This window comes from Candoia aspera, chromosome 18, assembly GCF_035149785.1.
Source record: "Candoia aspera isolate rCanAsp1 chromosome 18, rCanAsp1.hap2, whole genome shotgun sequence".
NCBI classification, from domain to species: Eukaryota; Metazoa; Chordata; class Lepidosauria; order Squamata; family Boidae; genus Candoia; species Candoia aspera.
In genome coordinates, this window is record NC_086170.1 from 1,736,769 (window position 1) to 1,764,020 (window position 27,252).

General features: G+C 48.5%; 3 protein-coding genes across 3 annotated transcripts; 2 read left to right on the top strand and 1 right to left on the bottom strand.

Annotated features, from left to right (window-relative positions):
- The first annotated feature begins 846 nt into the window (after positions 1-846).
- NPPB (natriuretic peptide B) lies at positions 847-2,903 on the top strand. The gene is made up of 3 exons (XM_063317643.1): positions 847-966; positions 1,894-2,161; positions 2,767-2,903. The coding sequence occupies exons 1-3, from the start codon at positions 847-849 to the stop codon at positions 2,901-2,903; spliced, it is 525 nt and encodes a 174-aa protein (XP_063173713.1).
- A 2,499-nt stretch (positions 2,904-5,402) lies between these two features.
- NPPA (natriuretic peptide A) lies at positions 5,403-13,562 on the top strand. The gene is made up of 4 exons (XM_063317644.1): positions 5,403-5,442; positions 6,227-6,312; positions 7,162-7,476; positions 13,326-13,562. Exons 1-4 carry the CDS (start codon positions 5,403-5,405, stop codon positions 13,560-13,562), a joined length of 678 nt encoding a protein of 225 aa, XP_063173714.1.
- CLCN6 (chloride voltage-gated channel 6) lies at positions 11,513-26,774 on the bottom strand. The gene is made up of 23 exons (XM_063317686.1): positions 26,665-26,774; positions 26,131-26,190; positions 25,179-25,244; positions 24,276-24,341; positions 24,038-24,104; positions 23,604-23,710; positions 23,164-23,290; positions 22,987-23,054; positions 22,406-22,464; positions 21,153-21,285; positions 20,879-20,992; positions 20,444-20,610; positions 19,902-20,028; positions 19,391-19,520; positions 18,514-18,667; positions 18,251-18,410; positions 17,998-18,104; positions 17,701-17,887; positions 16,935-17,092; positions 16,509-16,665; positions 16,026-16,133; positions 15,646-15,771; positions 11,513-14,745 (listed from the first exon to the last, which is right to left on the bottom strand). Exons 1-23 carry the CDS (start codon positions 26,740-26,742, stop codon positions 14,665-14,667), a joined length of 2,607 nt encoding a protein of 868 aa, XP_063173756.1. The 5' UTR covers positions 26,743-26,774; the 3' UTR covers positions 11,513-14,664.
- Positions 26,775-27,252: the final 478 nt, after the last annotated feature.

A 27,252-nucleotide genomic window follows, 5' to 3' on the forward strand; every position in this document is an offset into this window, starting at 1 on the left:
GACCCTCCATCTTCAGAAGCACTCTACATTAGACTGCAGCAAAGAGGAGCAATTTTCCTTAGGCTTTGGGAAGCAGCTGGATTCCTAGGCCGCATCTGCGCACCATGCATAATTGTGCACAACTAACCAACATGCCGAGCTTGCTTACTTTTTCACGGTTAGCTTACATGGTTCAACAGATCGTACAAATGGGTTAACTCAGGTTCAGCCTGCTGCCTGCTTTGCGTCCACAACTCACTTTAGAATAACAATTCCCCGTTCCAAAATTAAGACCTGCAAAGAAAAAAGCCTCAATATTTAGAGGTGAAGAGTATTGCTAGCTCTCTGTAGGCCATATATGGCAGCGACAGGCGAAGGATGTTGGACTTTGTCCTCCTGAAAAACATCCGTCTTCCTTTGTGCCTTTCCTAAACAAGGCAGTTTCTCCGTGATGCCTTTTGCCCCCCCCGGGAAAAATTAAAGCGATGTTGGTCCCCAGAGGCCATCAACCGGAAGAGGGGAAAATGTTAAGAATGTCCAGCCAGGGTTGGTGTGTAATCTCCCCTCACGGTATCAACGGAGAGGTCCGGCAACATGAAATCACTGACTTGTGACTCGCATGCCTCTGGAACAGCCGCTGCCCCGTGACACCTAATAAAGAGAATCTTCCCCTGGAAACGCAGCATGCCGGTGACAGCACTGGAATGCGCTCCAGATAACCTAAGAAAGCAGAGCTGGCTTCCGAAGGGTATATAAGAACTCGTGGGAGAAAGGGGAGCACAAGCCACAGACGTCAGAGAGAGAAGACCAGAAAGCCAGCATCGCCTCCAAAAAAGCCGACTCCGCCGCAAGAGCCGATCTAAAAGGATGGATGCTAAGGGTTCATTCCTCACCATTTTCTCCTTAATGATTTTTCTCTGCTACCAGCATTCGGCGGCTCACCCCATCCATAACCTCAGCCCAGCCGAGGAGCTGGCTAACATGGAGGTAAGCAAACTTGGTCCTTCTGACCCATCTAGGTTTGAGAATAATCCAGCATGCAGACTGGGATGCCTATGGAACTGCCAGCCACGGCCTAGCAATAGCCACAGTCTATTAGGAGGGAGTTCTTTCAGGAGCTACCGCTCATGGGAAACCCAGGTTCAGAAGCAGTCTATCTGAGAGCAGTTGACTTTACACCTGTGCCACCGATTGGCTGACTCCAGGTGGACGCAGGTAGTTGACACCGAAGGCAGAAAGAGCTGGTGTATTTAACCCGAGAAAGAGAGACAACGGAAGGACCGCTGCTGAGAGAAAGGAGTGAGGTCGCTCTCAGTGGCTCCAAAAAGCAGGACTAGGACAAATGTGAAGGGAAGTAGGTCTTGCAAAACTTTAAGAGAAACTTTTGAAAGCAGACGGGTTCTCCTTCCTTGAAATTATTTAAGGCAGAGTGAGGTGATCACCAATCAAGGATATTGAGCAGGGGAAAACAGGGATGTTGATCCATGTTCCTGCCAGTGTGAAACAGCTGCCTTTTGCAGAGACGCTTTCTGGCTTCCCCAACATCCATCCATCCATCCATCTGGCCCATAATGTTGCTCAGCAGCCCAGCTCTTTTTCATTCCCCCCAAACAGGGGACCAGCCGAATATGCCCCAATGCCTGCTTCATTTTTATTTTTCTCTAGCTTGCTTTGAACTTGCAAATTCCTGACTATTCCTGACTCAAGGGTGCTGTTTTGACAATCGACAGGCCACCTCTTGCTAAACTGAAACCACATTTAGCAGGGTAGGAAAATGTGGGTGCTGGTGTTCATCGAGAATTAAATTTAAGGCTCCGTTCGTTTATCTATGAAGTCAGTGGGTCTTTCTTGGGAACAGACGACTGTGATTGCCATATTCTGCAACTGATACAGCCTTCTTGATTCCCACCCCAGGCTCTTCTGGAGAGGTTGGAGGAAAAGGTGGCCTTGATGGAGGACTTACAGGGCAACTCCAATGAATTCGAAATCCAGGGGGAGAGCCAGGCAGAAGAGGACATCAACGACCAGCCCGCAGTCGAGGACGCTTTCCCTGTCTTTTCCGACACGACATCCCTGCTAAAACACATGAGGGGAATTCAGGCTGCAAAAAGCATGCGAGAATCTGGCTGCTTTGGCAGGAGATTGGACCGGATCGGATCTGTCAGCGGAATGGGATGCAAAGGTGAGTCGATAGTATTTCCTGCTCCGTGGCCAGCCTCGTCATTAAGTCTATTCAACAAAATCCCCCAAATTTCTGAGTAAAGAATGCTCTTTTCCCCTGCCAAAGCACACTTCCCTTAGGCAGCCCCTAAAACAGCAAAGTCAGTATTATCTGCACTTGGGGAGAACACCATCTGCATTTCGACACAAGCCTTGGAGGTGAGCTAGAACTGAGACTCCTAACAGCCTGTTTTACAATGAGTCCCTCACCACTGCTTACCCAGGGAAGCATTCAGCCATCACACCCACTGCAAATGTCAGCCATTTAAAGGGAAAGGGACACTCCCAAGCCAGAGCTATTTCAAGGGGAAACGCATTTATTATGCGGATAAATGCATACTGAAGCCCCGAGTCCTGACCTGATTCGACGCTTTGCTTTCCTGCGGCTACGTTTTCCTCCCAAACTTTCAGCTGTTTTCACAAGGAAAAGGACTTCCTGTCTCAAAAACAACTTTAAAAAAATCTATTTCACGCCTCATTATATCTACCAAGAAGATTGGCTTTATCTAGAAATATAAAAACCGCCCCGCAGAAGAAAATGGGAGCGATACTGGTGTAAACTTGAAGGGGTAACCACGGACGGCACGCCCCATGCTCTCATCCACACAAACATTGATTTTGCCCTTTCCCGGGACCTCAAATACGCCCCTGACACGGCTACGTTCAGCACAACTGACTCCCAGGATGAGTTTCGTCTTCTCTAACCAGCCTTTCATTTCTTTGCTTTCAGGGTCAAGAAGAAACTAAAAGCAGCTGCTTTCCCATGGCATGTGAATTTCTGAAGGTTTTCCAATCGGTGTGCGCTGGAAGAGAGAATGCTCTGCCTATTTATTTATTTATTACATTATTTATTACCTGCCTTTGTTTGCTTTTTCCCTTCCCTTTTTCAAAAAGAAAAAAAAATTTCTTATTTTCAGCACAGAGAACTTAGCCTGAAATAATAATTAAAATTACAATATCTAACTCGGTTTTGTTGTGTGGGATTGCCTTTTCCGCTTTCGACTCTTCCCCTCACTTTGCATTTTACAAAGTTTGTTTGCACCTCTCCCCTTTTTCAAAGAGAAATTTGCATAACCCTTGGCCCCAGCCGCCTCAATCTCAATCTCCCTTTTGCAGTTATCTCTATAAGGCTCTACGAACGATCCCTACACACGAAAAAAGAGATGCCACTGATTTTCACATACTGTAAGAGATTTCGAAGTATTAAAATTACGGATGAATTGTTAAAATGCCAGACGTTATCACTGTTAGAAGGTAGCTTAAATGCAATCCTGTCTGTCAAGGCTCTAAGGCAGGGTTTCTCAACCTTGACAACTTTAAGACTGGTGGACTTCGACTCCCAGAATTCCCCAGCCAGGCTGAGAAACACGGATCTAAGGCACTCACCTCCTCACCAGCTTCCTATTCATTTCCCACCTTGTCCTCTGCTTCTCACAAGTCTAAAATAATCAAGTTCTTGGCTGGGCGATTTCCAAGAAAATGAAAGTGATGGTTTCCAGATCAAAAGAAGTGGGAGAGGATGCATCGGAGAAGATCCATTTAAAAAGCCAGCAAAGTTTCTGGACAAAATTGCTCAAGAGGATCGGAACATGCCAGCCGTGTGCTTGGCCACACCGTCCCCTCGCCCCGCCCACGTTCAGCTCTGGCTATTTTATCCCAGACTTACAGACAGCCCTTGCTCAAGCCGTTGCACGTTTGTGGCGAGTGTGACTCTCACTCCTTAGCTGGGTAGGTGGGGGCTATTTCCCCAATGTAGGAATGCCATTGCCATAGTTTTTTCCCAATTTATAACACGCCACCGCATTCAGAAGACTTTCTGTGGGGAAAGTCTCCAGCTCTGCAGAAAACACATCAGCCTGAAGGTTAATCAGGACACCTTAATTTTTGAAATAGTTCTTGTTTCCTTGGTATCAAAATCAGGAGTGGAGGAGAGCAAACCAAGTAACAGACGCTAAATCTCAGACTTTCTCTCAGGAGGGTGCCATCAGCTGTATTTAAACATAGAAATCGAATAAACAAACAAACAAACAAACAAATAAAATTTAATGATGGGGGCTCCAGACCCGTGGATGTTCACGTCTTAAGCCTAGCACTTTGGGCCTAGCACTAAAAAGGATTAATAAATGGATCCCAAACTACAAGCTGAAACAGGCAGAGAAATCTGGGTGACAGGGGGTGAGGGGTCCCCTTGCCCTTGGCATCAGAGGGAGTCTGAAGCGGTACAGTCCCATTCTCGCAAGCCAGGAGTGTACCGCCTAGTTCTGCCACACTCACAGATCAAACCTTCTTCCAGAAAAGCAACGCAACACGACAGGCATTTATACTACGGACACAACGTCAGCCGCAGTTGTTGACAGTTAATGCGAAGTCCTTGGGGGGCCTGGGGTGGGTGCCCATCCCGGACACTCAACCAGCTTCTCCGACATTCAGGCACTCAACTATTTACTCAACCATCATAGCCACGACTGTCCAGAGGCATCCCTCTAACCACCAAGACGTTCTTCCCAACAAAGACCGATAGAGTCCAATCCAAAAATTTCATTCCCTTGCAGAAAGGAGGCCTGAGGAAGAAGGCCCCCAACCCACTGGGGCGCACAATATCGCATGCACAACACAGGCGTTACATGAAAAGGTTCACGGCCAACGACAGACAGACACCCCTACACTAAGCGATCGTCCCTGAACCAGCCAACTCCTTCACCTTTCGACTCACTTTCTGGAACGTGAGCCCAGCATCCTCCCCTCAGATTTGAAAAGGCTGCACGCTCTTCTGAAAAATTAACAGAGACAGCGATAGAGATACACACATTCCATTCTGCATTCAAATCAAGGGAGTGTTGTACTTTTAACCCTGGAAAACGTGGGTTCAGCCTTCCCTAGTCCGGTACCGTGTATCATGTTTTGGCCCTATAATTCCCAGCTGGAAGCATTTTACATAAATAATCAAGGTTTGATTCTCCCCTGCACCCTCTTAAAAGGGAGCACATCTGAGGGGATTTCTCAGGCCAGCATTTAACGCAGAGGCCTCCAATTCTCCAAACCTCAAGCTCTCAGCAAGGTAAATGAGAACCAAACCCATTCCGTTCTGCTCTGTTGCACTTGCCATCTTTATCTCCTATTGATTTTATTGTAATTTCTCGGTGTGATTGTTGTGAGCTGCCCAGAGTCATCTAGAGTCAGGAAGCATCCAAGTTTAATTAATAATGAGATCTTCGGTACTTGGGTTTTATATCTATTTATTCTCTATTTATATTTATTTATCAAATTTGTCACCACCCATCTCCTCCAACTGGAGGGACTCTGGGCGGTTTACAGTATAAAATAATAAATATATAATAAAAGTCCAATATAAAATACACTATAAAACAATTTCACAACTTATATCAGTTGTTTATATTGCAATTTTATATCTTTTATGGTTTTAATTGCTGGCTTTATTGCAAACCTCCCAGAGTCCCCCTTTTTGGGGGAGATGGGTGGTGATAGAAATTTGAAAAATAAATAAATGAATAAATAATAATAATAATCCCAAGCTTTGGGGAGCAGCACACGCCCACCATGGCTGGTTGGGATATCAAAGCAGCCCCATGTTCCCCAGCCAATTGGATTTTCCATTGCTAAAGCACTCCACCCCCCGCCCCCCAGGCTGTTTATCTCCTAAAACAGATAAACAGGGATTTTTCAGAGCTTCTTTCACACCTAGGAAGTGTGAAAGCTCTCCAGACGAGGCCCGAGGAATGTGTGTGTCACGCGTTCCCCGCAGTTACAGTTCCCGCTGGTCAGAAACCGCGGGAGGTTGCTTTGCTTTCCGGACAACGAAGATCACTTTAAAAGGGAATCTTCTCCTGGCTCCAGTATCTGCGATCCTTTATCGAGTCAGGGTGATGGAATGTGGGGTTCATTCTTCAGGCATGAGCTTGGCTGCCCTAAAGATATAAAGATAGAGGGCACTGAATCGACACAACAACGGGCAGAGAACGGAGGAAGACTAGGATCCCGGAGAAGACGATGGGCTCAAAGATTCCTCTCCTGCTCTCCCTGCTCTTCACTGCTCACCTCAAAGGTGCATCTGAGGCTCAGCCCATCTCTCGGTCAGAACTGGCGGATTTCAAGGTAAGGCACACTTGTGGTGGCGTCAAGCTCGGAACGAGCCTCGGCTAATTTGGAGAGAACCCCAACTCGTTGGTGGAGCCCTTGCTTCAGACCCCAGGTTCTGCACCCAGCTTTTCTGTTCAGAAGGCTGAGAGAGCAGGTGATGGGAAGGGCCATTTCCTGAGCTGATTCTCTAGTCAGCTGCCACCTCCTCAGTAAAGGACCGTTGATTAATAGGAGACACGCACAATGCTGTGATCACTGTCTGGCCTTCAAAACCTTGATTGTAGTTACTGGAAGCTTGTACTTAACTCAGAACGGGTCTTCTCAATGGGCTAGTCCCTAACAAGTCACAGGGACTGTGTATGATGGTGTGTAAATTAGTCCAAGATAAGGCATTGTGAGAAAAAGACAATCAAGTTCCAAGTTTGAACCTTGCCTTGCTTTCAAATCTTTGGTCATCTTCTCTTGTCTCAGCTTCAAGTCTCCAAATCTGCTACTCAAGGACAGGATTTCCAGTTGAAAATATTTATTAGATCAAAGCAGATATAGTCACAGGATCACCCCTCCTGCCCCTGTTCTCCAGCACTGGAAATCTGGGTATGACAACCTGGCAGAAGCCATCAAGAGTCTTCTCTTTCCCGAAACTACTACTGAAAACTAAACAAACCAGCATAGCCCAATGTTGAAAAGAATGTGGAATTTTCACCGCAACTAGTAAAGGGTTCAAGACATACCTGAACAGCCTTATTTCCCCTGGTGTGTTTTTTTAGCACCCTAGCGAGCATGCAGAAGACCACTTCTACGGAGACCGACTTTAACATGTAAGGGTTTGCAAAATACGTTTTTCATTTTCCCTTTCGCTCTTAGGATCTTCTGGAGCGCTTTGAAAATAAACTGGAGTTGGCAGAAAGAGGAGGACGTGAACAAGATCTGGATGAACCTAATGAGGAACTGGTGGGAGACGCAGCCCAGCCTGTCTCTTCCTGGGACGGCGAATATCCGAGACCGCAAAAGGAAGGCGGCATGAGCCGCGTCAACTGGCAGTCTCAGGAAAGAGCGCCAGGAGCTGTGCAGAACAAACTGGGGGGGTTTCTCAATGCCCCCCGCAGGGTATCCAACTGCTTTGGACAACGGCTGGACAGAATAGGGTCGGTGAGCGGACTTGGATGCAAGAGGAGTCACGTAAGTTGCAAGGGGGAGAAGTCTGCAATGTTAAGTCAATTGGGGAGAACAGTGATTTGGAGCGGTCTTCCAGGAAAGGGTCTAGATCAGGCCTCCCTAAAGTGGTCAGTATCTATTCCCAAGGGTCAATGGGACTATCCAAGGGTAGAAAAATATCTGGGGGTCAAAAGGGTGTCAGTATGTGTCTGGGGGGCCAATAGGGGGTCAATAAACCATGGAAGGTCGATCGGGGCCAATTAATCCCTTGGGATCTCTGTAGAGCTCCACGCCAGTCCCTCCTCAAGGTGAAGTGGTGAGTGGCGAGACAGTGTTCCCCAGATCTGTATGGTCAGCTGCCAGCAAGAGCAACCCTGTCATTATTATTATTATTATTATTAGTTCTATTAAAGCAGTATTTATTAAATTTTCATATAATAAATGCTGGGGGGGGGGTCAATGAACAAACTGAAATTTCACGAAGGGGTCGATGAGCTGATGAGTCTGGGGACAGAAATACTATCTTAAAGGCTCTTGCTTTTATAAGCTTATCTGCAAGCGTCCGTTTCTGTGGACATCTGCCTCCAAACGTTATCCTAGGGGAGAGGCCCACACACACCCAGGACGGAGAGAGACCTTGAAAACTAGCTTTGCAAAAGGCAGGCAAAGATAGCCAGTTTCTCCCCTCGTATGCAATCCTATTTATTTCTTTAATGGGTTTTGATTTCTAAATGGCCTCCTGTAAAATAAACTCAAAATTTAGCTGGGGCACAGGATCGCAATTTCCAAACATCGGTTGGTAGTCAATGTGACCGTTTTGTTTTGTTTTACAGAACTGAAACTGAGTGGAAGAAATTACCTCGTAACTCATCTTGTCCCAAAGGCATTTTTCTTTCATTATGACTTGGAGACTCTTCCAGCCAATAGTGTGATCCACTGAAAAGATCTTAACACGTCGTTCCCAGAGTCTGGATGAATATCAGCATTTTGCGCCAACTGAAACATACCCCACGGGGCAGTTGTGAGGCCACACAACACCTCTAAGCCAACAGCTCTCAGGTTAAGAATGGGAGAGAAATCTAACATTTTTCCTAGTCACCTGAATTTAAAGATGTACGTGCTTTCCCCTTTCATCTATGCACCCAATCTCCTGGGTAATTTTCCGTCAGGGATTTAAGATGATTCAGCACCAAGGACAGAGACAGGGCACAGGGTTAGTTCTTTCCAGCATGCCCAATTCTTATTCGTAAATTAAATGAAAAAGGTGTTACAGTATCTTCCTTCCCCCTAAACAAAACCCATTGAAGTGGGGCCCAATTATGAGGAAAGCAGACTAATGGGGGAAAAGACTGGTTTTCCAAAATTACACAAGCCAGAAAAAAAACCCTAAAATGCCTTGTTGCCAAAAATCTGTACTACAATAGCAATTTTTGGTTTGTGGGGAAATTTCAAGGACCCCATCATGCCCCCTCATTCTTTGAATTATTAAGAGGAATTGATTTTGAGGGACATTTATCATCCCTCCAAGTGTGAATGGAAAGGGCTGCGAGTGCACGAACAAGCACCAGGGTATTCCAAGGATACAGCCGGAAGATATTCAGTTAGTCATGGGTTTTATTTTATCTGCACGCAACGAAGACTTTGTAGAACACTGGTATGATTAAATAAATAGTGCTTTAATGACCTTCCTCTGTGTGTGTGTAGTTGTGCGTGTGTGTGTGGGGGGGTGTTAAATAATTTGTGCAACTCAACATCTCAACTGAGATTGACTCTGAATTTACGTCTTGACAGAGATAAAACAGGATAAACGTAATATACGGTACTATCTTTTGAGTGGCATGACCACTTGCTTCCAAAAGGAAGACAAGTGGGCACAAGTGGGCACCACAGATACATCAGTTTAGCTTAAGCTGTTTGCTGCTTCACAGAACTCACCGGGGAACCTTGCTCCTGAGAAGGGAAGGTTCTCGTGGACAAAAATCGGGCTGAAACAGCAAAATGTCTCCAGGTTAAAAGCCATGACAAACAGGGTACTTCAGAGGTGGGGAAACCTGCATGAAATATTAAAGACTATAAAAGCACCGAAAAAACTCTGAAGCCAAATATCTTTGCACTAAATGCTTATCCAAGACTAGGAATGACCACACAATTGTGTGCGCATAATACAGGAAACTCAGCCGCTTTTAAACTTGGCTATATTCTTCCACGCGTGTGCTTTGGTGCGCTGGGCAGACTCCGGTACTGGGTTGCTTTGGGATTTAACGTATTGTGCAAATCCAGGAAATGGGTTCATGACGTTGGTGAGTTAAGAATGTCTTATGAACACAGTGTAAAAGTTGGGTTCTTACCCAGTGGTGGGAGAGAACTTTATCCGTTGATGGAAAAACGTAACTGAGCATCTTATAAACCTGACTGCAGCTGTTGATGTCTCAGGCTAATACACATGGGAACTGTAGTCCGATGCATCTGCCGCAAAGCAGACTGGGAGACAAATGCAAGTGAGCCTGCATGTTCCAAAGCACTCTACCTCTGAATATCAGATTGTGGAAGCAGAGAGAGAGAACTGTTACATCACTTTTGTTTTTTTTTTAACATTCCAACAAGCCTCTGAAATGCCTCTGTGGAAGAAAATGCTAGTTTCTGAATATACAACAAAATACCCAATGCCACCATTTTGACTTTTCTTCCCCTTATTGATAAGTAAGATAAAAATGCAACAAAGCTGAACGTTGGGAAAAATGGAGAGAAAGGGTAATAATGACAGATATCCCGGAGGACGATGAAGACATACAGGAGGAGTTTTATTCTTGTTTTGTAAAGAGAAGAACCACGGTTATAGAATACAAGTGCTCAAACCTAAATTAAAAAAAAATAGCACAGTCTCTGACCAGAAGGCTTTGAAACATTATTAAAAACAAATGTTAAACACACAACAAAATTAGTTCCCGTGATTCGACTCATGATGACAAGGAAAAGTGCAATTGGAAATCAAAGGTTAAGAGCTTGAAATGAAGCAACCTTCCAGGTGCTTCCCTCTGGAATGGCTTGCTGCTCACGATTAACACTGCTTAAGTGACGAAAGAGCGGACGAACAGGAATTTCCCCTCCCAAATTGCCCCAGGATCCGTGAAAAGCCCAGACATGAATTCTAAGAGGCCTGTCGACCCAGAATTGGGGTCCTGCTGTTGGTCAGTAAAGCAAGTCAAGCCAGCTGTGTGTGCAGATGTTAATTAAATAGGGTTTTGTGGGAAGGGGAGAAAAAGCTCCCCATTACTGTAAGACAGAAGACAATTCTCAACACACCAAACTCTTGAAATGTGGGAGAGATTAGCACAGTGTTTCTCAACCTTGGCGACTTTAAGCTGTGTGGACTTCCACTCCCAGAATTCCCCAGCCAGCCATGCTGGGAGTGGAAGTCCACACAGCTTAAAGCGGCCAAGGTTGAGAAACACTGAATTAGTGTTACTTTACAGGAATTTGTTCCCCTCCAATTCTGAGCTATCATTTTAAACTCTGCCAAATGAGGGGACTGAGAATTCCCACAACCATCTTTATACAAAGCAACCAGGCACAGGGATTAAAAATCCTCCTAGTCACACCTTTAACTAAGAAACGACGGTGAGGGATTGCTAGGCTTTTCATCTGGGGCATGACATTGGGGAAACACAGGCAGGCAGGAACAACACAGAACAATGCAACAAGTCTCTTTCTGGTACGCAAAATACCATTGTGGCCTTGAGCCGAACAATCTTCGGACGCAGCAGCTGAAGATTGACAGGTCGAATAAGTAATCGTGAACCGTAATCATCAAAATAGTGGCCATCCGTACTAGCTTAGAAAGATTCTCTTCCCTGCTTTCCCCAGGCGTGTAGCTGTGTATCTCCTACACTGCTGGAATCTTTAAATCTTTGATTATAATGCACACACAATACACACACACACACCACACGCCAGCACATAGGAGAAAGGAGAGATTTGTCATCCGGACTGCGAAGCGAGAACACGCTACAGAAGCAGCACCTACTTTGTCAGTCTCTAGGGCTACCTTATATTTTTTAAATAAAGGTATTTTTATTCCCAACCTAGCAAGATGCCAGCAGTTGGGTAATACAGACGAACCCAGTAGAGAATGCCATTTTTTTGCCCTCCAACACTTTCAAGCTTCCAGAAGTGAGGGGGGAAGCCTTAACTGGCCAGCAATCATACAAAACTGCCAAAATATTAGTTTGGAACTTTTTTCCCCCATCCACTTTTAAAGGATGAGCAGAAACAGCTAGCTTAGCTGGATAAACAGACATCAAACAAGTTATTTTTATTTTCCTCTCTCTCTGCAATTCTGAAATTCTCAAAGCAAAGCAGAACAAAACAACTTCAGCTCCCTGGGAAAATAGAGCATTGGTCTCTTTCACTAACACAAACAGGCAGAAATGCATACAAAATTGTCATTTATACCCCACACTTTAGAATTAAATGCCCATTTTGCCCACTACACAAAGCTGCAAGCCAGCCACAATAATTTTGGTCTTTCTGGAATTTCCAGTTGCAGATGGAACAGGCTGATGCAGTGAAAGGCAGGGCAGCGGAGGGGGAAAAGTGGTGGACATATTTCATGTGCCAGTCAGCCCAAAAGACAGCTGTCAAGAGTTGCTAACAAGGCTAAAACAGGACCTGTTCTAACCAGAAACGGTTGTAAAGAGGGCAAAGGGAAGTTTGAGGGCGGTAGCACCTTGCAGAGTGATCTGTCCCTATTATTATTTTTTTTTAAGGTCAAGAGCCGGGGGGGGGGGGCAAAGGAGCTGCAATCTCATTTGGGTCGAGATGGAGCAAAGAAAGGAGGGTTAGGAATGGGGAGGGGGGGAGAGACACAACAGAGTATCCCAGAAAGGTGAACAAAAATAAACGCTGCAAAGCCATTCCTGTCCTGAGTAGACAGAACCAGTATTCAAAATTGCACTCCTGCTCGGCCCCCACCCCACATTTCTCCAAAATATGTAGAAATAATCTATTACTGGAAAGCAAGGAGGAAAAAAAAAAAAAAGGCTACGCTGCACTGGTAACTTAATTAGCATCAGAACACATGAAAAATCTTGCCTGTGCAATGCCCTCCCTCTGAAGACTGGTAATGGCCGTATCCCATTTGCAGACCGAGCCGCAAAACAAGGGCTGGATTCCTTATTTTGCTGCTGATAAAATCAGCGGGCAAATAAGCAGGGAATCCTTAGAACTGAGCAGCTGCCCCTCAAGACTGCAGCCTTGCAGAATGCAGACTGCTACAGGCCCCCCTGGGAATTTGGGGAGGACCCAGCCACATTTTGATGCCACAAGGGACTAAACTAGCCCCTTGCCTGGCACAAACAGGTGCCCCTCTCCTGCAGGGGAGCCCCAAGGGGACTGGGGCAGCTGCACAGATTAAATCCTGTACCCAGAGGGGACCGAGGGGGAAACCGGGGAGCGCAGGGTCTTTCCCAGGAATGCCCTCCCTCCTCCTGCGGACCTCGACAGCTGTGCTTTATCAAGGCTGTATCAGCTCTGTGGCCCCCACTCTTCCAAGGCTCAGGTTCTGCCTTCCCCTGAGACAGATTTATGCAAAGGTTAAAAACACACACACACACACACACACCAAGCTACAAAGACAGGAGTCTGCCGGAATAGCCGGCACAACAGCCAGGCGGGATGAGGCTTGCTGGAAAGACCAGACCGGTCACAGCCAGCTCGAGGCTCTGTGTGACCCGGCGAGGATGGAAAACCTCTTGAACGCTGCTGGAGCCGCTGCAGAGCCCCCACCCCGCAAGATCCATTTCGGTCCTACCTGGGCATTCCTCCTAACTATTAAATGCATCCTCCCCTGCCCCCTCCCCAGTTGCAAATTACAGACTCTCTGTGAAAACCAGATTTGGCGAAGGGGAGGGGAGGGCCGGACTGTGGCCGCAGAGGAAAAGCCGGGTGGCAGCGATGCAGGGAGGGTTATGCCAGGGCGAGGGAAACAGCCACCTGCCGAGGACAAAGGAGCGGGCATGAACAATACCACCCCTGGCCCTTCCAGGCGGCGTCTGGCTGAGACAACAGGAAAACTCAGAAGTTATACGGGGACGCGCTGCGGGTCACCCTAGCGCAGCCATTTCCACAGCGGGATTTCCAGGAATTGGGAGAGAACATCCTGACGGCCGGACACTGAGGAAGGGGTGGATTTGGGGACAGCGAAAGGGCAGGGCAGGGCAGGGGGAATCAGCCGAGCTGGAAAACCGCATGCAAAGAAGAGACGGATGGCGAGTGGGGCTGATGCAGGGATGGAAGAAAATATCAAAGTACCGGTTTGGTCCTGCCAGATATGGTCCCCCCCACCCCCCGACAAGAAAAGCTTGATTTTTTTCCTGCACATTCAGTATTGCTTGGCAGCGAACTGCCTGTGCATCAGATTGCCTTCCGGGGGGAAAAGGAGGCTGTTTTCTATCAGCACCCGAAGGAGATGACCCCGCCCAAAATCAGGTTCAACAGCTCTCCGGAAGACCCCCGTTCTAGCAACCCACAGACAGCAGCTTCCATGCATTAATGCAAACCCTTCTGGTTTCCCACACTCGCAAGTTTTTTGAAGACTTCCCGAATCAGGATCCGGAGGAACAAGGGCTCGCTCCGAATTTCCCCGAAGCAGAGACTTCCTTGGCACCGTGGCAGTTGACCTCCGAAAGCCATGAATGAAAGCGGAAGAGCAGAAGGGACACGCACACACGTGCAAAGAGCAGAGGATCAAAAGCCCCAGGAGGAAAACCAAATTTTTGCCCTGTTTCAGCCTTACCAAAGGTGTAAACATTAAACTGAGAAGCAGGTAGCTAAGTCTGGAGCAAACATACGGGTGTCCCGACCAGCCCGAGAGAGGGAAGTCTGCAAGATCTGCAAAAAAAGTCAGCAAGAGAAGAGAAAGACGACACTCTCTCTCTCTGGAATAAGGTGGAGGTGCAGTCCTTCCAGGTGCCCGCAGGGCTGGGCAATGAAGCATTATGATGGTTTGACCCAAAGCCACGGAGAAGGGCATGGCTGCCAGAAGAGAAGAGGGCAGCCCGCTCCCAAGATTTTCCAGATGTGCATTTTTCCCTAGCCCAGAGGATTTACGTTTCACAGCTCCAAGGAGGACAAGAACAGGCCTATTTTGTCGACTAAAGTGCACACGGTGGGCCCAGAAACCCCCGGGGGAGGCTCTGGAGGCGGGAGACGTGGTTAGATGGTGTGGTAATGCTGCCGCAGCCTGGCCTGCAGGAACTCATGAGTCAAGCTGTGCCGGGTAATAATGCCCACCATCTGGAAGAGGGGGGAGAAAAAGGCAAATGAATGTGTACAGCGTGAAAGCAAAAAGGCGCAAGCGCGAGAGGGCGGGCCTTTCTGAGCCGGCTGGGGAGTTTCCAGCACGCAGGAAGCTAACTTGATTGCCTTCTGGCTACACTGCCCACCCCAAAACCCTGCTCGTTGCTTTCTGTGTGGTTCGTGGGGGGGGACCCACAGAAAGGCGGTAGGGAAGCAACAGCCTTTCCGAGGGTTGCGCTGAATTTGCAGGCAGGAAACCGGGCAGACTATTTCTCTGAATTTGGCTTAGCGGGGACAGAGCGCTGCTACCTGACCTCTACCCCCGGATTTAACCAAAGCCTGGCAAACAGGGAGGGGAGAGAGGGAAGGGTCCAAAGAAAGCCAGCAGATTTCCCCAATCCTCCGTTAAATTGGTGCAAGAACACCATATTCCAGGCAGGAAAACAGCACTGAAATTTTCTTCCCACCCACCCCCAAAAAAAAGTTATTTTGAAGTTTCAAAGCCCAGTCTTTCCTCAAAGGGAACCCGGACCGGGAGGAAAAACTGCAAGAGGGTTCTGCCACCCAGCAACAGTCCTCCCTCCTTAGAATCAGCCTCATACTAGTTTTTCCACCCTCTCTCCCCCGAGTAGAGGCTCTGAAGTAAAGTTGCTTTTGGATCAAGCTCAACAAGGGGTTTCCACAACAGATCCACACGGCATCCTTGGCGATTGCCACTGGCACCTTTCTTCCAACTCCCTAGGCCAGCCTAGAGCTCCGGCTCCATTCGTGGGCCTCCAGTGACATCTGGTGGTAAAACCTCGACACCTTTAGCCCCGGCTCAACTTTAATCTGAGTGCAAATCTGGGCAGGACAAAAGGGCAAAGCTTTCCCCAGAGACCCCGCAGAGGGACTCACCTCCCCGACAGCATTCACCACCGGCAAATGCCTGAGCCCCATCGTCCGGAAGAGGTTGAAGACTTGGGAGATGTGAGCGTTGGGCGAGATGGTGAAGGGAGAAGGGTTCATGTATGGCGTGACGTCCTGTGGGGAGGAAAAGCTTGTAAGTTCCACGAAGGAATTAGCTGAGGTGGACGAGACACACCAAATGAAGTCTGCGTTACCAGCCTCTAACCATTTATCCTATGAAGGCTGTTCTGGACAGGCAACCTCCAAAAGCACATAGGGAAGAGACAGAGGTATGGAAAAATTAGTCCAGAAAAATTCCAAGTAATGCAGAAGCACCTTTTCTAGGGAGCAAGGTGGAACCAGCTGCAGCTGCAAGGAGGAGGGCTTACCACGATCATCCGTGGGTTCAGGAGCGTGAGATCTAAATCGTGGATGTCCGGATAGCGTGGGTAGTCCTCTGACATGTCTGCATACGACAGACGAGGCTGGCTGGCACTCTGAGCATGGGTGAAAGGAAGACACGCACTGCTTTTCCACAGTGCACCAAAACAACCCTAACAGGGCTTCTGGTGGAAGTGGCATCAGTGCATCTGATCTTCCTCCTACCCCAGCAAAATAAATAAACAAACTGCTGGATTATCAACTAACCTGGGCTGGGTGACCTTGGGCCAGTCCCTCTCTCTCAGCCCAGCCCACCTCACAGGGTTGCTGTTGTGGGGAAAATAGGCGGAGGGAGGAGTGTTAGGGATGTTCGCCGCCTTGAGTGATTCATAAAAAAATAATAATAATAATAAAAAAAGGCGGGACAAAAACTAACTAACTAACTAACTAAACTGTTCAGAGAGCCCGGTCACTTCTGAGCTGGAACTCACTGACTGATTCTCCGCATAGCAGATTCCTCGGACAAGCAAGGTGACCAGCTGCGAGCGCAAGATCAGGCCGTGAAAAGTCAGAGGCCGGAAGCGTTCCTCCATCGTCCACTCCTCGCTGGGCGACTGGTCTGGGTACAGATTGGGATATGGAGTATATCTGGAAGGAGGCAGGCGACTTGGTTACTGAGGGAACTAGGCAGGGAGGGAGGCAGGGAGGGAGTTTTGGTGAGTTAGGATCCATGGAAGTTCCATCAAAAATTAGCTGGTCTTCAAGTGCCACAAGACTCTCTGAGACGTAAGAGGGAGTCTACTGATGCTGCTGGCCAGATGGGGTGGCCTCTTGAGGCAGGCAGGCAGCCAGCCAAGGATTTGCACGCCCTCGCTCGGCACTTTCGAGACCGGAGACGCCCCCCAGCGAGCACTCACTTCCGCTCCAACATCTGTTGCAGCATGTCCTCTGTCTCGGGGGGCTCCTCCGCTGCACTGTGGTCATCGCACACGTTGCGCAACTCGCTGGAGGGGTAGGACTTCATGGACTGGCTACGCTTACGTTGCTCAGCCGCCCGGGTGAGGATGCTGGATTTCTGGAACAGGGAAAGCCAGGCTCAGTTTACCCAAAGATCATTTCAGGGGAACTTCCAAGAGTCTTTTGACTCAGGTCAGCTCTCTGAAGCAAGAGCGAGATGCACCTGCCTGTCTAAACACACGGTGGCCGTTTTAATTACCGGCACGCCTAAAAAAAGATAAAAGGAACCCCATGTTGAGCCTGACCTGATTGGCCCAATCATGTCATTTCTCTGCAACAGTACGGGGGGGTTGCTAATACGTCTCCCTTTGTTCAACTTCCCAGCTGACATTCCCTCAGAACAGGACACTTATCTTCCAGGCTTGGAACCTCAGTTTCAGCAAACCACTGCCCAAATCCTGTTTTGCTTTCAATTTATTTTTAAAAATCTGGATGTTAAACAGGCAACATTCCCACACAGCAGCCTGATCAAATTCTTCAGAATGGGGGCTTCCCTGGGAAAGCAGGTTAAGACGCCTGGCTGCTCCCACAAGCTCACAAACTCAGATGGTTTGTGCGTAACGATAACTACACAGTCTGTTGATAACTTATATCCACAGAGTCAACCGTCAATATTTGCTGCAGTTTCTCCTCCAGAGGAACAAGGAAACTGTTGATTAAACTCACCTTGAATTTAATATTGTTGCTAATAAGCTGGTCCCACTTCATGAATTCTTTCTCGTAGGCCCGGTTCTCCGTCACCACCGGGAAGGCATGATGGACCGTGGTGCGGAGGATGCTGACGAGGGACTGGATCCGGGTGTGCGGGTAGACATACATCAGGTTGGGCTCCATGATGTCGCTGGTTCTGAGCCTTGGGCGACAGAAAGTTTGGGATTAAACTAAAAGCAAGCTTTTCAATCAGCCACACAAGTCGAGTCTAAGCTGGCAGACGCTGCCAGCCTTAAGATCAGCCGACATTACTTGTCCATCTCGGCCTTGACCTCCCACTCCAGCAGGGGGACCCCACGCAAGTCCACATAGATGTCATAAATCCCTTTGTTGAAGAGGTCGCCTGTCCACTTGGCCACCTGCAATTAGAAGGGGGACAGGTGTTCCAACACAGCTTCCATAACAAAACATATTCTGATGATGGCCCTGATGCTGGGCCTTGACCTGTCATCGCTCCCAACCAGCTGGAAGGACTTTCAAGGCCCCGAATGCTCAAAGGACTCACCATCAGGGTGACCATGATGGGCAGCCCGTACGTGATCTCGTTGGTGGACTCGATCAAGATAACGGTGAGGCTGATTGTCATGCGCACCACTCCGCCCAGGAAGGCGGCCGCTCCGATCAGCGCAAAGGTGCCTGAGTAGACATGGTCCAGGCCAACATAGCTGGGAGGAAGGGAGCAGAGCGTTAGAGAGTGGCATCTGGAGCCAAGAGGAGGGGGGCAGGCTCTGCCCAGGGAAGGCAACCCACGAAAGCCGAAGAGGGCACCTTTCAAGGAGGTTGGCCGCCAGGCGTCCATAAGAGGCCCCACAAAGCAGCGATGGGACAAAGAGACCGCTCGGCACAGAAATCCCATAAGTCCAGCAGGAGAGCAAGAAGTACAGAAAGAAAAACAGAGAGAGCGTGACAGGGCTGAAAGTACCTGGAAGACAACAGGAAGAGAGACAGGAAGGGGGTTGAGCAGCAGCTGACAGACACCTCTCCCCTGAAACAAAAGGCCACACCCAGCCAGGAGCTCCACCCCCCGGAACTGACGCTTTTAAATGATGAAACAGACATCAATCAGCATGCGTGCGTTTTAGGCCAGCAAAATTATAGACTTAAGGTGGCATAGGTTCAAACTCAGCACGAACATAGGTGTGGGTGGGAATTTATTAATTCTAGGATCCATTCAATCTACAGTTTCTCCTTCCACCATAATCACACAGAAAACAGGGTGGTCTGAGTGCATTTGCACTAGAAGTTGCACCGTGTGGCCACCTCTATGGAAATATTAATGGCCAGAAGGGCTGTTCAGGTGCTAGAGAAACCAGGACAAGGTAAATTTAATTGCCAGCAAGTCCCACAGAGGCAGAGAAGAGGGATGTACAACCCACACAGTTCTGTGTTTTCCGACTGCTTCCAAACACGAGAATTCTAGGCTCCCTAAGGGGTGAACTGTCTGGAAGCAGTTGATCCATTGGAGAATTTATTTCCTCCTTGAGATGGTTAGAGGTGGTCATCTCTCAGGCCTGAACTGCCATGCTGCAGCTAGCGTGGAACCTCAACTGAGCAGCCCCTGCTGCAGCATGAAAACGCCGCCTCCCTGAACTTCATCTCAGGTCAGAGTTCTCCAGTACAAGTAGAGCCCACGTCAGGCACTCACCCTCCTGGTGAAAAAGCTGCAAGATGGCCGACTCTTGTGGATTAAAGAAAAGGGTTGCCATGTCGTTGTAAGTGTTGTTGTGACAGAAGAATGTCCTGATGCTTGAATTAACTTCCTCCGATGAAGAATCCTTCGCAACAAACAAGCGCCATCTTTAACTCAGCTTCCAGAATCATGCCAAGTGTCCCCAACAGGCATTTGCCACCCGGTCTGCTGATGGCCCCGCCCCTCTGGATGGCCCCTTCTCTTGGGACTGCTCTGAGGCTGCCAATCTTCTCCCATGAAGTAGAAGCACCTGTGTATCTTTAAAGTGGAGCTCCCCTGAGACCAACAACATCCCTTCTTTCAGTGACAATGGGGTTGTTAGGGCTCTTGAGACACCTCCATGCTCACCTTCAAAATGTAAGGAAGGATAACGTGTGGACTTTAAAAGCCAAGAGGCCGTGTCGAGATGCAGACTGTTCTCTGAGGGACCTCCTCTCAGCGCGGGCATGCAGTGCTCCCCACTTACCTGCAGGCCAGTGGAGCTGTTGTCTCCATGGTTAGCAGGAGAGAGAGGTCGGCATTCCCCGAGAAGCATCGAAGCAAGGAATATCACAAGGGTGGTGGTTAGGCACACCAAAAGGCTCTCCAGGACTCTGCAAGAAAGACAAAGCAAAGCACGCCAGGAAAGTCATGCATGGCTTGGAACTGCACGCTGACGTCCTCCAGAGCAACAGAGGCTGAGATGCCCACTGGCCCCTCTCCAGCTGAGCCGGGGTACTCCCGAAGCCGTTCCCTTGATACACGCCCCTGAACGTGAAGACAGGCTGATATGGATGACTTTTCTTCCCATGGAGCCCATGGCAATGTGGGAATGGTGCCCCGACACTTGCCCGTGGGTCTCCCCATATCCAGAGAAGGAAGTATAACCCATTCCTGTTTGTCCAGAGCAAATGTCACCCCAAGACCCCCTGGCATCCCAACAACAGTCCTTGTCACGAACGTGCCTGCCTTCTCCTGGTTTACCGAGGGGAAAGCAAATGCCCACCAACCGCAGAAGAGGCCCCATACCTGACCAGCTTCGGCTTGGGGTGCACGTTTCGCATACGGTATTTCGCCAGCCTCTTGTTGATGCAGTTGAAGGTGGCCCCTAAGAGCCCCCCACCGACCCCCATCAGGATGAAGAAACCCAGGTCCACGATGGTCCACAGGTGACATTTTTTGTTGGATTCTGGACACTGGAGAGGGAAAGTTGGGAAACAGCCAGAGTGAAGACAGCAGGATGGTCTGAATCCCTTGCACGTTTCAAGGCCCCAGTCCAGCTTTCTCCAACTTGGCCCTCTCTACCCGCATCATGGCTGTGTCAATTCTCAGCCGAGGTTGCTTGTCTGAAAGGCCCCTCACTCAGAAACCCCAGGGGAAGGAAAGAAGGTCGAATTATGATCAGCAGAGGACGTTTTTCTAAAACTAGTCAAGGAAAGATGATCAAAGTCAAGCAAGGCCCACCTTGAACTCTCCAAAATTCAGTAACCCTGGCAATTGGAAAGACCCCCAGCTTCCAAACTGAATGCCGGAGCGGAAGAAGTTGAGTGTGAAGGTGGCTGACATGGAGCAGAAAAGCTGGAAGAAACACAGCCAAGGTCACCCCCAGGATCTGCACAGCAAATTCTTCGGCACAAAGCCATGCCTGTGCCATGTCCCACGTGAAAATGGCACGTCAGGGTTTCACACTGCAACCAGAGACAGGCTGGCAAGAGCTGAGCTGAGCATTTGGCCTCACCACTTTCCACGTGAGGCCTTGGTTCCAAAAGGAGGACCCCTCTTCGAGGCTGAAAAGTGTCCCTCCGATGGGCGCCCCGAAAGCTGCAGCCACCCCAGCAGCCGCTCCCGCAGAAACAAAGTCTCTCTTGTCCCTAGGGGGGGAGAAAAAAGAACAGAAGGAGTTTGACATGGAAAGAACGAACACGGAAGCAGCCGAGTATTTTCCATACTCAGTCGTGAAAGGCAACAGGCCTATTTTAAGAAAATAAGTGTATTAAGAGGAAATGAGATTCTTGGAACAGCAAATACTGCCTTGGATTTAGAGACCCGAGAGCTTCTGATTCATACTGTTGTTTTAACTGTAATTGTTTTAACTATTTTATAGTGTTATTGTTGTAAGCCGCCCAGAGTCACTTGCTGAGATGGGCGGCTATAGAAATCAAATAAATAAATACAAAATACAAAATAAATAAATAAATACAGTTTTAAAATGGGGGTTGAAAAGTTCATGGAGGACATCCATGGTTAATAGCCACAACCTGCTACGGCCCCAGAAAAAAAATGAGGGAAAAAGTGCAGGTGGTTTTATCTGCTGTGGACTGGCCAGAAGGACCTCGTTGGTCACTCTGGACACTTTGGGCCCAATCCACCGACCTAGCTCTCCTCTGGATCTAATGCATTGGCTGGGAGCAGGGCACGCTGGGTACTTCTGACATGCAGGAGCTCCTGAGAGCGGCATTCCCAAGGGAATATGCATTTACGTCACTCACGGATACAAATGCAAATTAAGGTGCAAATCTTCCCTAGCAATGCCTCTCTTGGGGTGAACTTTTGCCCTTCCAAACTGCCCAATCATCTATTACTTATTCTCAAATGGAGCTGACAGACTCAGTAGAATTTCAGCAAGATGGTGCAGCCCTTTGCAAGGGCTGGACGGATTTCACAATTACAAATTTAAAAAGAACAGGAAACTAAATACCTCCACCATCCACCGGTGTCCTTTAAAATCTACAACTATCCTAAAATGCCAGCACTGGGCCTGGTGGCTGATTGGCAACTGATAAATAAAGGATCCATTGATCAGAAGGCTCACAACTGCCTCTCCCCTCTCGGTAAGAGACCCAGCATTACATCCCTGTCCCCCAGCAAAACAGAGCCAATTTTCCCCACAGGATTGTTTCCCCACGGGCAAACAGCAAATCTGAAAATACGTCCCTCTCCTGTTCCATCTTGCTCAAATCCGCACCTTCTCCACTAGAGCAGCCATCCTACCTGTCACTTCGGAAATAGGGGAAATTAAACTGGATCTTCTTTAAAGAGAGACTCTGGAACTGTACAACGAGAGAGAGAGAGACAGAGAAAAAAAAAAGAGGAAAGTAAGCGAGCCTCCCAGAGAATGTGGAAGGATTACTCCCGGTCTGTTAAGAGTTACAGAAAACAGACAAAATTCACAGGGTGTGATGCTACACACAAAACATCCGAAGTCTCCATTTTGTGGAAAGAAAAATGAAAGGAAAGGCATCCCCCTCCTTGGGGGGAGATGGGCAGTAATAGAAATTTGAATAATAAATAAATAAAAGTCTAACGCTTCTTGATCTCGCAACTGTAAAGAGAGACTCAGAGTGCGCATGTGGGACCCAGGTATCCCGGCCCTCCAGGTCTGCCAAATTCTGAAAACAGGGAGGTGGCAGAACTGGATTTTTCCTACTGTCAGAAACGCTTGCCCAAAATCACTAAAAAGAAAAAAAAAAGTATCTAACGTTCAATTTTTTTACCTGTGCCTTGGACACACCAAGCACAGATCTGGAGAAGCGGCTTTTTGAGAAAACGTTACTGCTTACGCTTACGCTCACCTGAGGCAGGCCAGCCCCTACAACAGCACCGCTGTGGATCATGGGGCCTTCCTTTCCTACAAAAAGACCTGGGAGAAAAGATGAGGCCAGTTACAGGGCAACATCAGCTCCCTTCCGACGTCAGAAGAGGGGCCAGAAAGGCAAAGGGGTGACAGTGGAGAAAGATTCTGGCCTTACCTCCAGCTACGCCGAAAAGGACCCCCAAGGCCTTGCACACGAGAGTCCGAAGGCGCACGATCCCAGGGACCTTGACTCCATTCAGGTAACACTTAATCTCTGGAATGCCAGAGCCGGCAGCCACTGGCTAGAAAGGAAGGCACAACAGGAGGCTGTGATGGAACCAGGACCGGGGAGGCGAGGGCTACCGCCAGCAAATTAAGCCCCGGGTAGCCCACACCGCTGGGAATGTTGTTTACCTGCACCCCTCGTTGAGAGCAAAATAGGAAACAATGGCAGCTGCCAAGAAGACCACCAAAGAAAGACCCTGTTTACCTGCCTAGCTCTCCAGCTTGGGCCCGAATTTCAGCTCTCAAAAGCTCCATCTCTTTTCTCCAACCCTCGCGCTGTCAATTGTAAATCTATTCTCTGTACACAGAGAACCGGAAGGGTAGCATTACCTGGATTAGGACAAAGAGGCTGGCCAGAAAGATGAAGGTCAGGTTGAAGCCCAGCAGCTCTAGCAGGGAGATGGCCAGGCAACCTTTCTCGCTGCAGTCCTCCACCGCTGCGGAGACAGAGTCAAGGAAAGGGGACTAGAAGTGCCAAGCTACGTTCGTGCGGAAGTACCTGGCCCAAGGTCTGCTTGGAAGATAATCACATCCCCCTGGACCCTGCCCGGGCCAGCAGGATTCCTCCTGGAGGCTGGTTTGCATTCTCTCCCCCGTCAACTTTCGGCTTTCCAAGCCACCACCTCAGGGTTTCTCAACCTTAGCCACTTTAAGATGGGTGGGGAATTCTGGGGAGTTCTGGGAGTTGAAGTCCACCCATCTTAAAGTGGCTAAGGTTGAGAAACCCTGCACCACCCAAACAACAGGAAGAGCAGAAAAGATACAGTTCTGAACAATGTGGAATTTGAATCTGGAGAAGAGGCGGACAAAGAAATCTACAAAAAGGCCCACCTGGAGAGAGAAGATGGAGCAATGCAGTTTATTTTTTGCAACAAAAAAGCCCAATACCCTGCTAACTATCATAGGGTTTACTTGTCATCGATCACAGATTATAACTGCCTAAGGAAAAGGTAAGAAATGCAGGCCTATCTCCGCTACTGGAGTGGACCGCCAGCGGCTTACCAGCCCTGTGCAAACTCCAATGGCAAAAACCATCACCCACTTCACGGCTTCATAGCGCTGACTTTTCTGAAAGGGAGAAAGACAAAGGTCCTGAGGCAGGTGGGAACACACGGAAAATCAGAGAGCCCCTTTCTTTTACAAAATAAACCAGGATTCCCTGCAGAGAGATATGCACATAACACAGTGTGAGACTGCATCCCGAATCCTCTCACTTTTAACCTGCCTCCCTTACAAAAATCAAGTTTCTAGACCTCATGGCTGCATTGGAAAGGTGTTGTGGCTTAGGTAACTTCCTTAAACAGACGGTCAAATGCCCTGATTGCTCAGGCCTCTCTTTTTCAGCTTTTTTAAAGGTATAAAACCAGAACTGTGTTCCAGGTTCAACAGCAGTGCATGCCCAAAGCACTTCAATTAACAACATTTCTGCAAAGACTGGTCGGAGGGCACTCTCTTCATCAGCTATCCCTGAGGGCAAAGGTCTGCACCTGGGGCACAGATGACAAAACTACACACCACACATACCTAAACTTTGGAACTGCCAACAACCAGACCAGCCAACTCAGTCTCAGCAACAAAGATGAGATCAACTTACAAAAGGCGGAGCTATCAATAACAACCAATGCTGAAGGTTTTATATTCCCTCTGTAGTCCCAGACCAAAAACAGCAATTTACTAAAAGACACACACAACATTCTGCATTTACACACGCTCTCTTCTCTCCCTACTCAGTGAATGCCGAAAAGGGAGGGAAGTACACATTTGAAACGCACATTACCTCTCACGGGTTAATAAGCTTTGAAGGAAAAAAAAGATTGCAATTATCACCAAGAATGCGAGTGGCCTTCAACGTTTCATTTATTTGAGTTATAGCCCACGGCAATCAAGACTCTCATTAAATTTTACCTTGTTATCGAGACTCTCCAGGACTTCCAAATACGGTTCATTGAGGCAACGATCGTAATCCAGACTCTGGAAAGGAAAAAAAACACAAGCGTATCAGAAAGGCTGCCCAACCTGAAGAGACAAGCAGGACATAGCCTACTTCAGGCAGAAGCCATTTAATCTGCTGAGAGTTGGATTCACACAACACACTATGACAAGCTTCCCAGTCCTATGATAAACTGTGTGAAAGGTCCCCTGTGCCAGCACCGAGTCATGCCTGATCCTTTCAGGGGACGCCGCTTTTGCGATGTTTTCTTGGCAGACTATAATGGGGTGGTTTGCCGTTGCCTTCCCCAGTCGTCACCTTCCCCAGCAAGCCGGGTGCTCGTTTAACCGACCTCTCAGGAGGATGGAAGGCTGAGTCGACCTGAGCCGGCTGCCCGAGAGAGAATCCAGCTTCCGCTGGGATCGAACTCGGGCCCTGGGGAGAGTTTCGGTTGCAATGCTGCCGCCCGCCGCTCTGCACCACACGAGGCTTTCACCGCAATAAACTAGTCCAACATAATTCATCAACCCTGACTTTAAGTTTCAGCAGTGAAAGTGCTGCTTCTCTCCAAAGCAGAAGCAAAACTGGCTGCCAAGTAAAGGAAGCCAAACTCCTCTGGAGTAACTGAAAATGCCTCCTCAAAATCGCTTTACGGGGACCAAGCCTACTAAACCTACTTTGTGGCCTCCCATCCAAGTCTGGCCCTGCTTAGTTTTCCAAGAACAATCAACGTAACAGAGTTTGGCAAAGCCACCCATTTAGAAGGCTCGAGGAGACATTCTCGGGGATGATAAGGCTACGGGCAACCACTCTCCACTTTTGTACTTTTTGGGGAGAAGCAGCAGCCCCCAGCAAAATCTCTCTCCTCCTTTCTGCAGACCTTCACGATCTCCGTAACAACTCAAGGTCACTTTTCACTCGTTTCACCTCGTAGTCTTTACGGGGCAGGATTTCGTCGTCGTCTTCCTCGGTCTCTCCAAGGATGGTCTACAAAACACAGCCAAGGATCAACAGTGCAAAGGCAAACCAGGTTTATCCACTCCAACAAACCACTGCTAGCATCCAGGAAGAAAGCAAGTTTTTTTTTTTTTTGCATTCAGTGCCTTGGAAATCCGGGTCTTGCTCAAGCTGTTGCTTCGCAAACGCCACAAAAACAAGGTTTCTGTTTTTATTCCGAGCATCCTCATTCCTCCTCCTTCCCAACCCTTAGAGAACCGGCAGCATATTTTGAATTTTCACCTCCTGATTCGGTGATGAACTCTGCACATGCTCAGAGGCACCCTCCCCACTTTCCCACGAGGTGACAGCAAAAAATTACTGCAGTATCTAGCCTAACTTGCATATGCAAATTTAACACCCCCCACACAGCAACCTCTGCTGAAAAGCGGGGGCCACCCTAAATTGGAGCAGGGACCGGGCAGGACCCCCCGCCCCGCCCCTCCGCGCCTCGCTGCCCCTCACCAACTCTTCCGGGGTGCGGCTTTCTCTTTCCCCACAGCAGCAGCACCCGCAACAGCCCCCCCGGCACCCCGCCGCCATCGTCCCCCCTCAAGGATCCCGCTCAGGCGCCCCTCAAAGCAGCCCGCCTTCGCGCACGCGCCTCGCAGAAAGACGCCGAGCCGGCGCAGAACAGCGGAAGAGGCGGGCGCTCCTGAAGAAAGCTTTCCGCGGATTGGAAACGGTGACTCCAGGGCGGAAGTTGCTGCTTCTGTCATCTTAAAAGTGGGCACGTGAAAGAGGAAGTGGAGCTGTAGAAATAAGAGGAGATAAAAAGTGAAGAGAGGCATCCTTCTGTGTGGGAGCCGTTCCCAACAATGATCATAAAGATATTTTTTTTTAACTTTCTACTATAAGTGGAAGCATTTCTAACACGAGTCCGCTGGAGTTGGGCGGCCAATAAATTTAAATAACCACCAACAACAAGTCCATATTGATATTTTTCTCAGAGATCTGAGGTTGGGCTTATATTATTATTCCAAAGCAATACCCTTTTTCCTGTCAGAGTATTCAGAGCGGTGTACAAGATGCATGGAAATGAAAGAGATGCTC

What these genes read in the sequence shown, in the direction of transcription:
- NPPB (XM_063317643.1), top strand. Translation starts at nt 847, where the DNA reads ATGGATGCTAAGGGTTCATTCCTCACCATTTTCTCCTTAATGATTTTT. An exon ending in AGGAGCTGGCTAACATGGAG is followed by an intron (nt 967 to 1,893) that starts GTAAGCAAACTT and finishes TTCCCACCCCAG; the next exon opens with GCTCTTCTGGAGAGGTTGGA. An exon ending in CAGCGGAATGGGATGCAAAG is followed by an intron (nt 2,162 to 2,766) that starts GTGAGTCGATAG and finishes GTAAACTTGAAG; the next exon opens with GGGTAACCACGGACGGCACG.
- NPPA (XM_063317644.1), top strand. Translation starts at nt 5,403, where the DNA reads ATGAGATCTTCGGTACTTGGGTTTTATATCTATTTATTCT. An exon ending in CAGAACTGGCGGATTTCAAG is followed by an intron (nt 6,313 to 7,161) that starts GTAAGGCACACT and finishes TTTCGCTCTTAG; the next exon opens with GATCTTCTGGAGCGCTTTGA. An exon ending in TTGGATGCAAGAGGAGTCAC is followed by an intron (nt 7,477 to 13,325) that starts GTAAGTTGCAAG and finishes TGCAAATTACAG; the next exon opens with ACTCTCTGTGAAAACCAGAT.
- CLCN6 (XM_063317686.1), bottom strand. Translation starts at nt 26,742, where the DNA reads ATGGCGGCGGGGTGCCGGGGGGGCTGTTGCGGGTGCTGCTGCTGTGGG. An exon ending in ATTCCACATTGTTCAGAACT is followed by an intron (nt 23,711 to 24,037) that starts GTATCTTTTCTG and finishes CTGTCTCCGCAG; the next exon opens with CGGTGGAGGACTGCAGCGAG. An exon ending in CCCAAGCCGAAGCTGGTCAG is followed by an intron (nt 20,029 to 20,443) that starts GTATGGGGCCTC and finishes TCTTTCTTGCAG; the next exon opens with AGTCCTGGAGAGCCTTTTGG.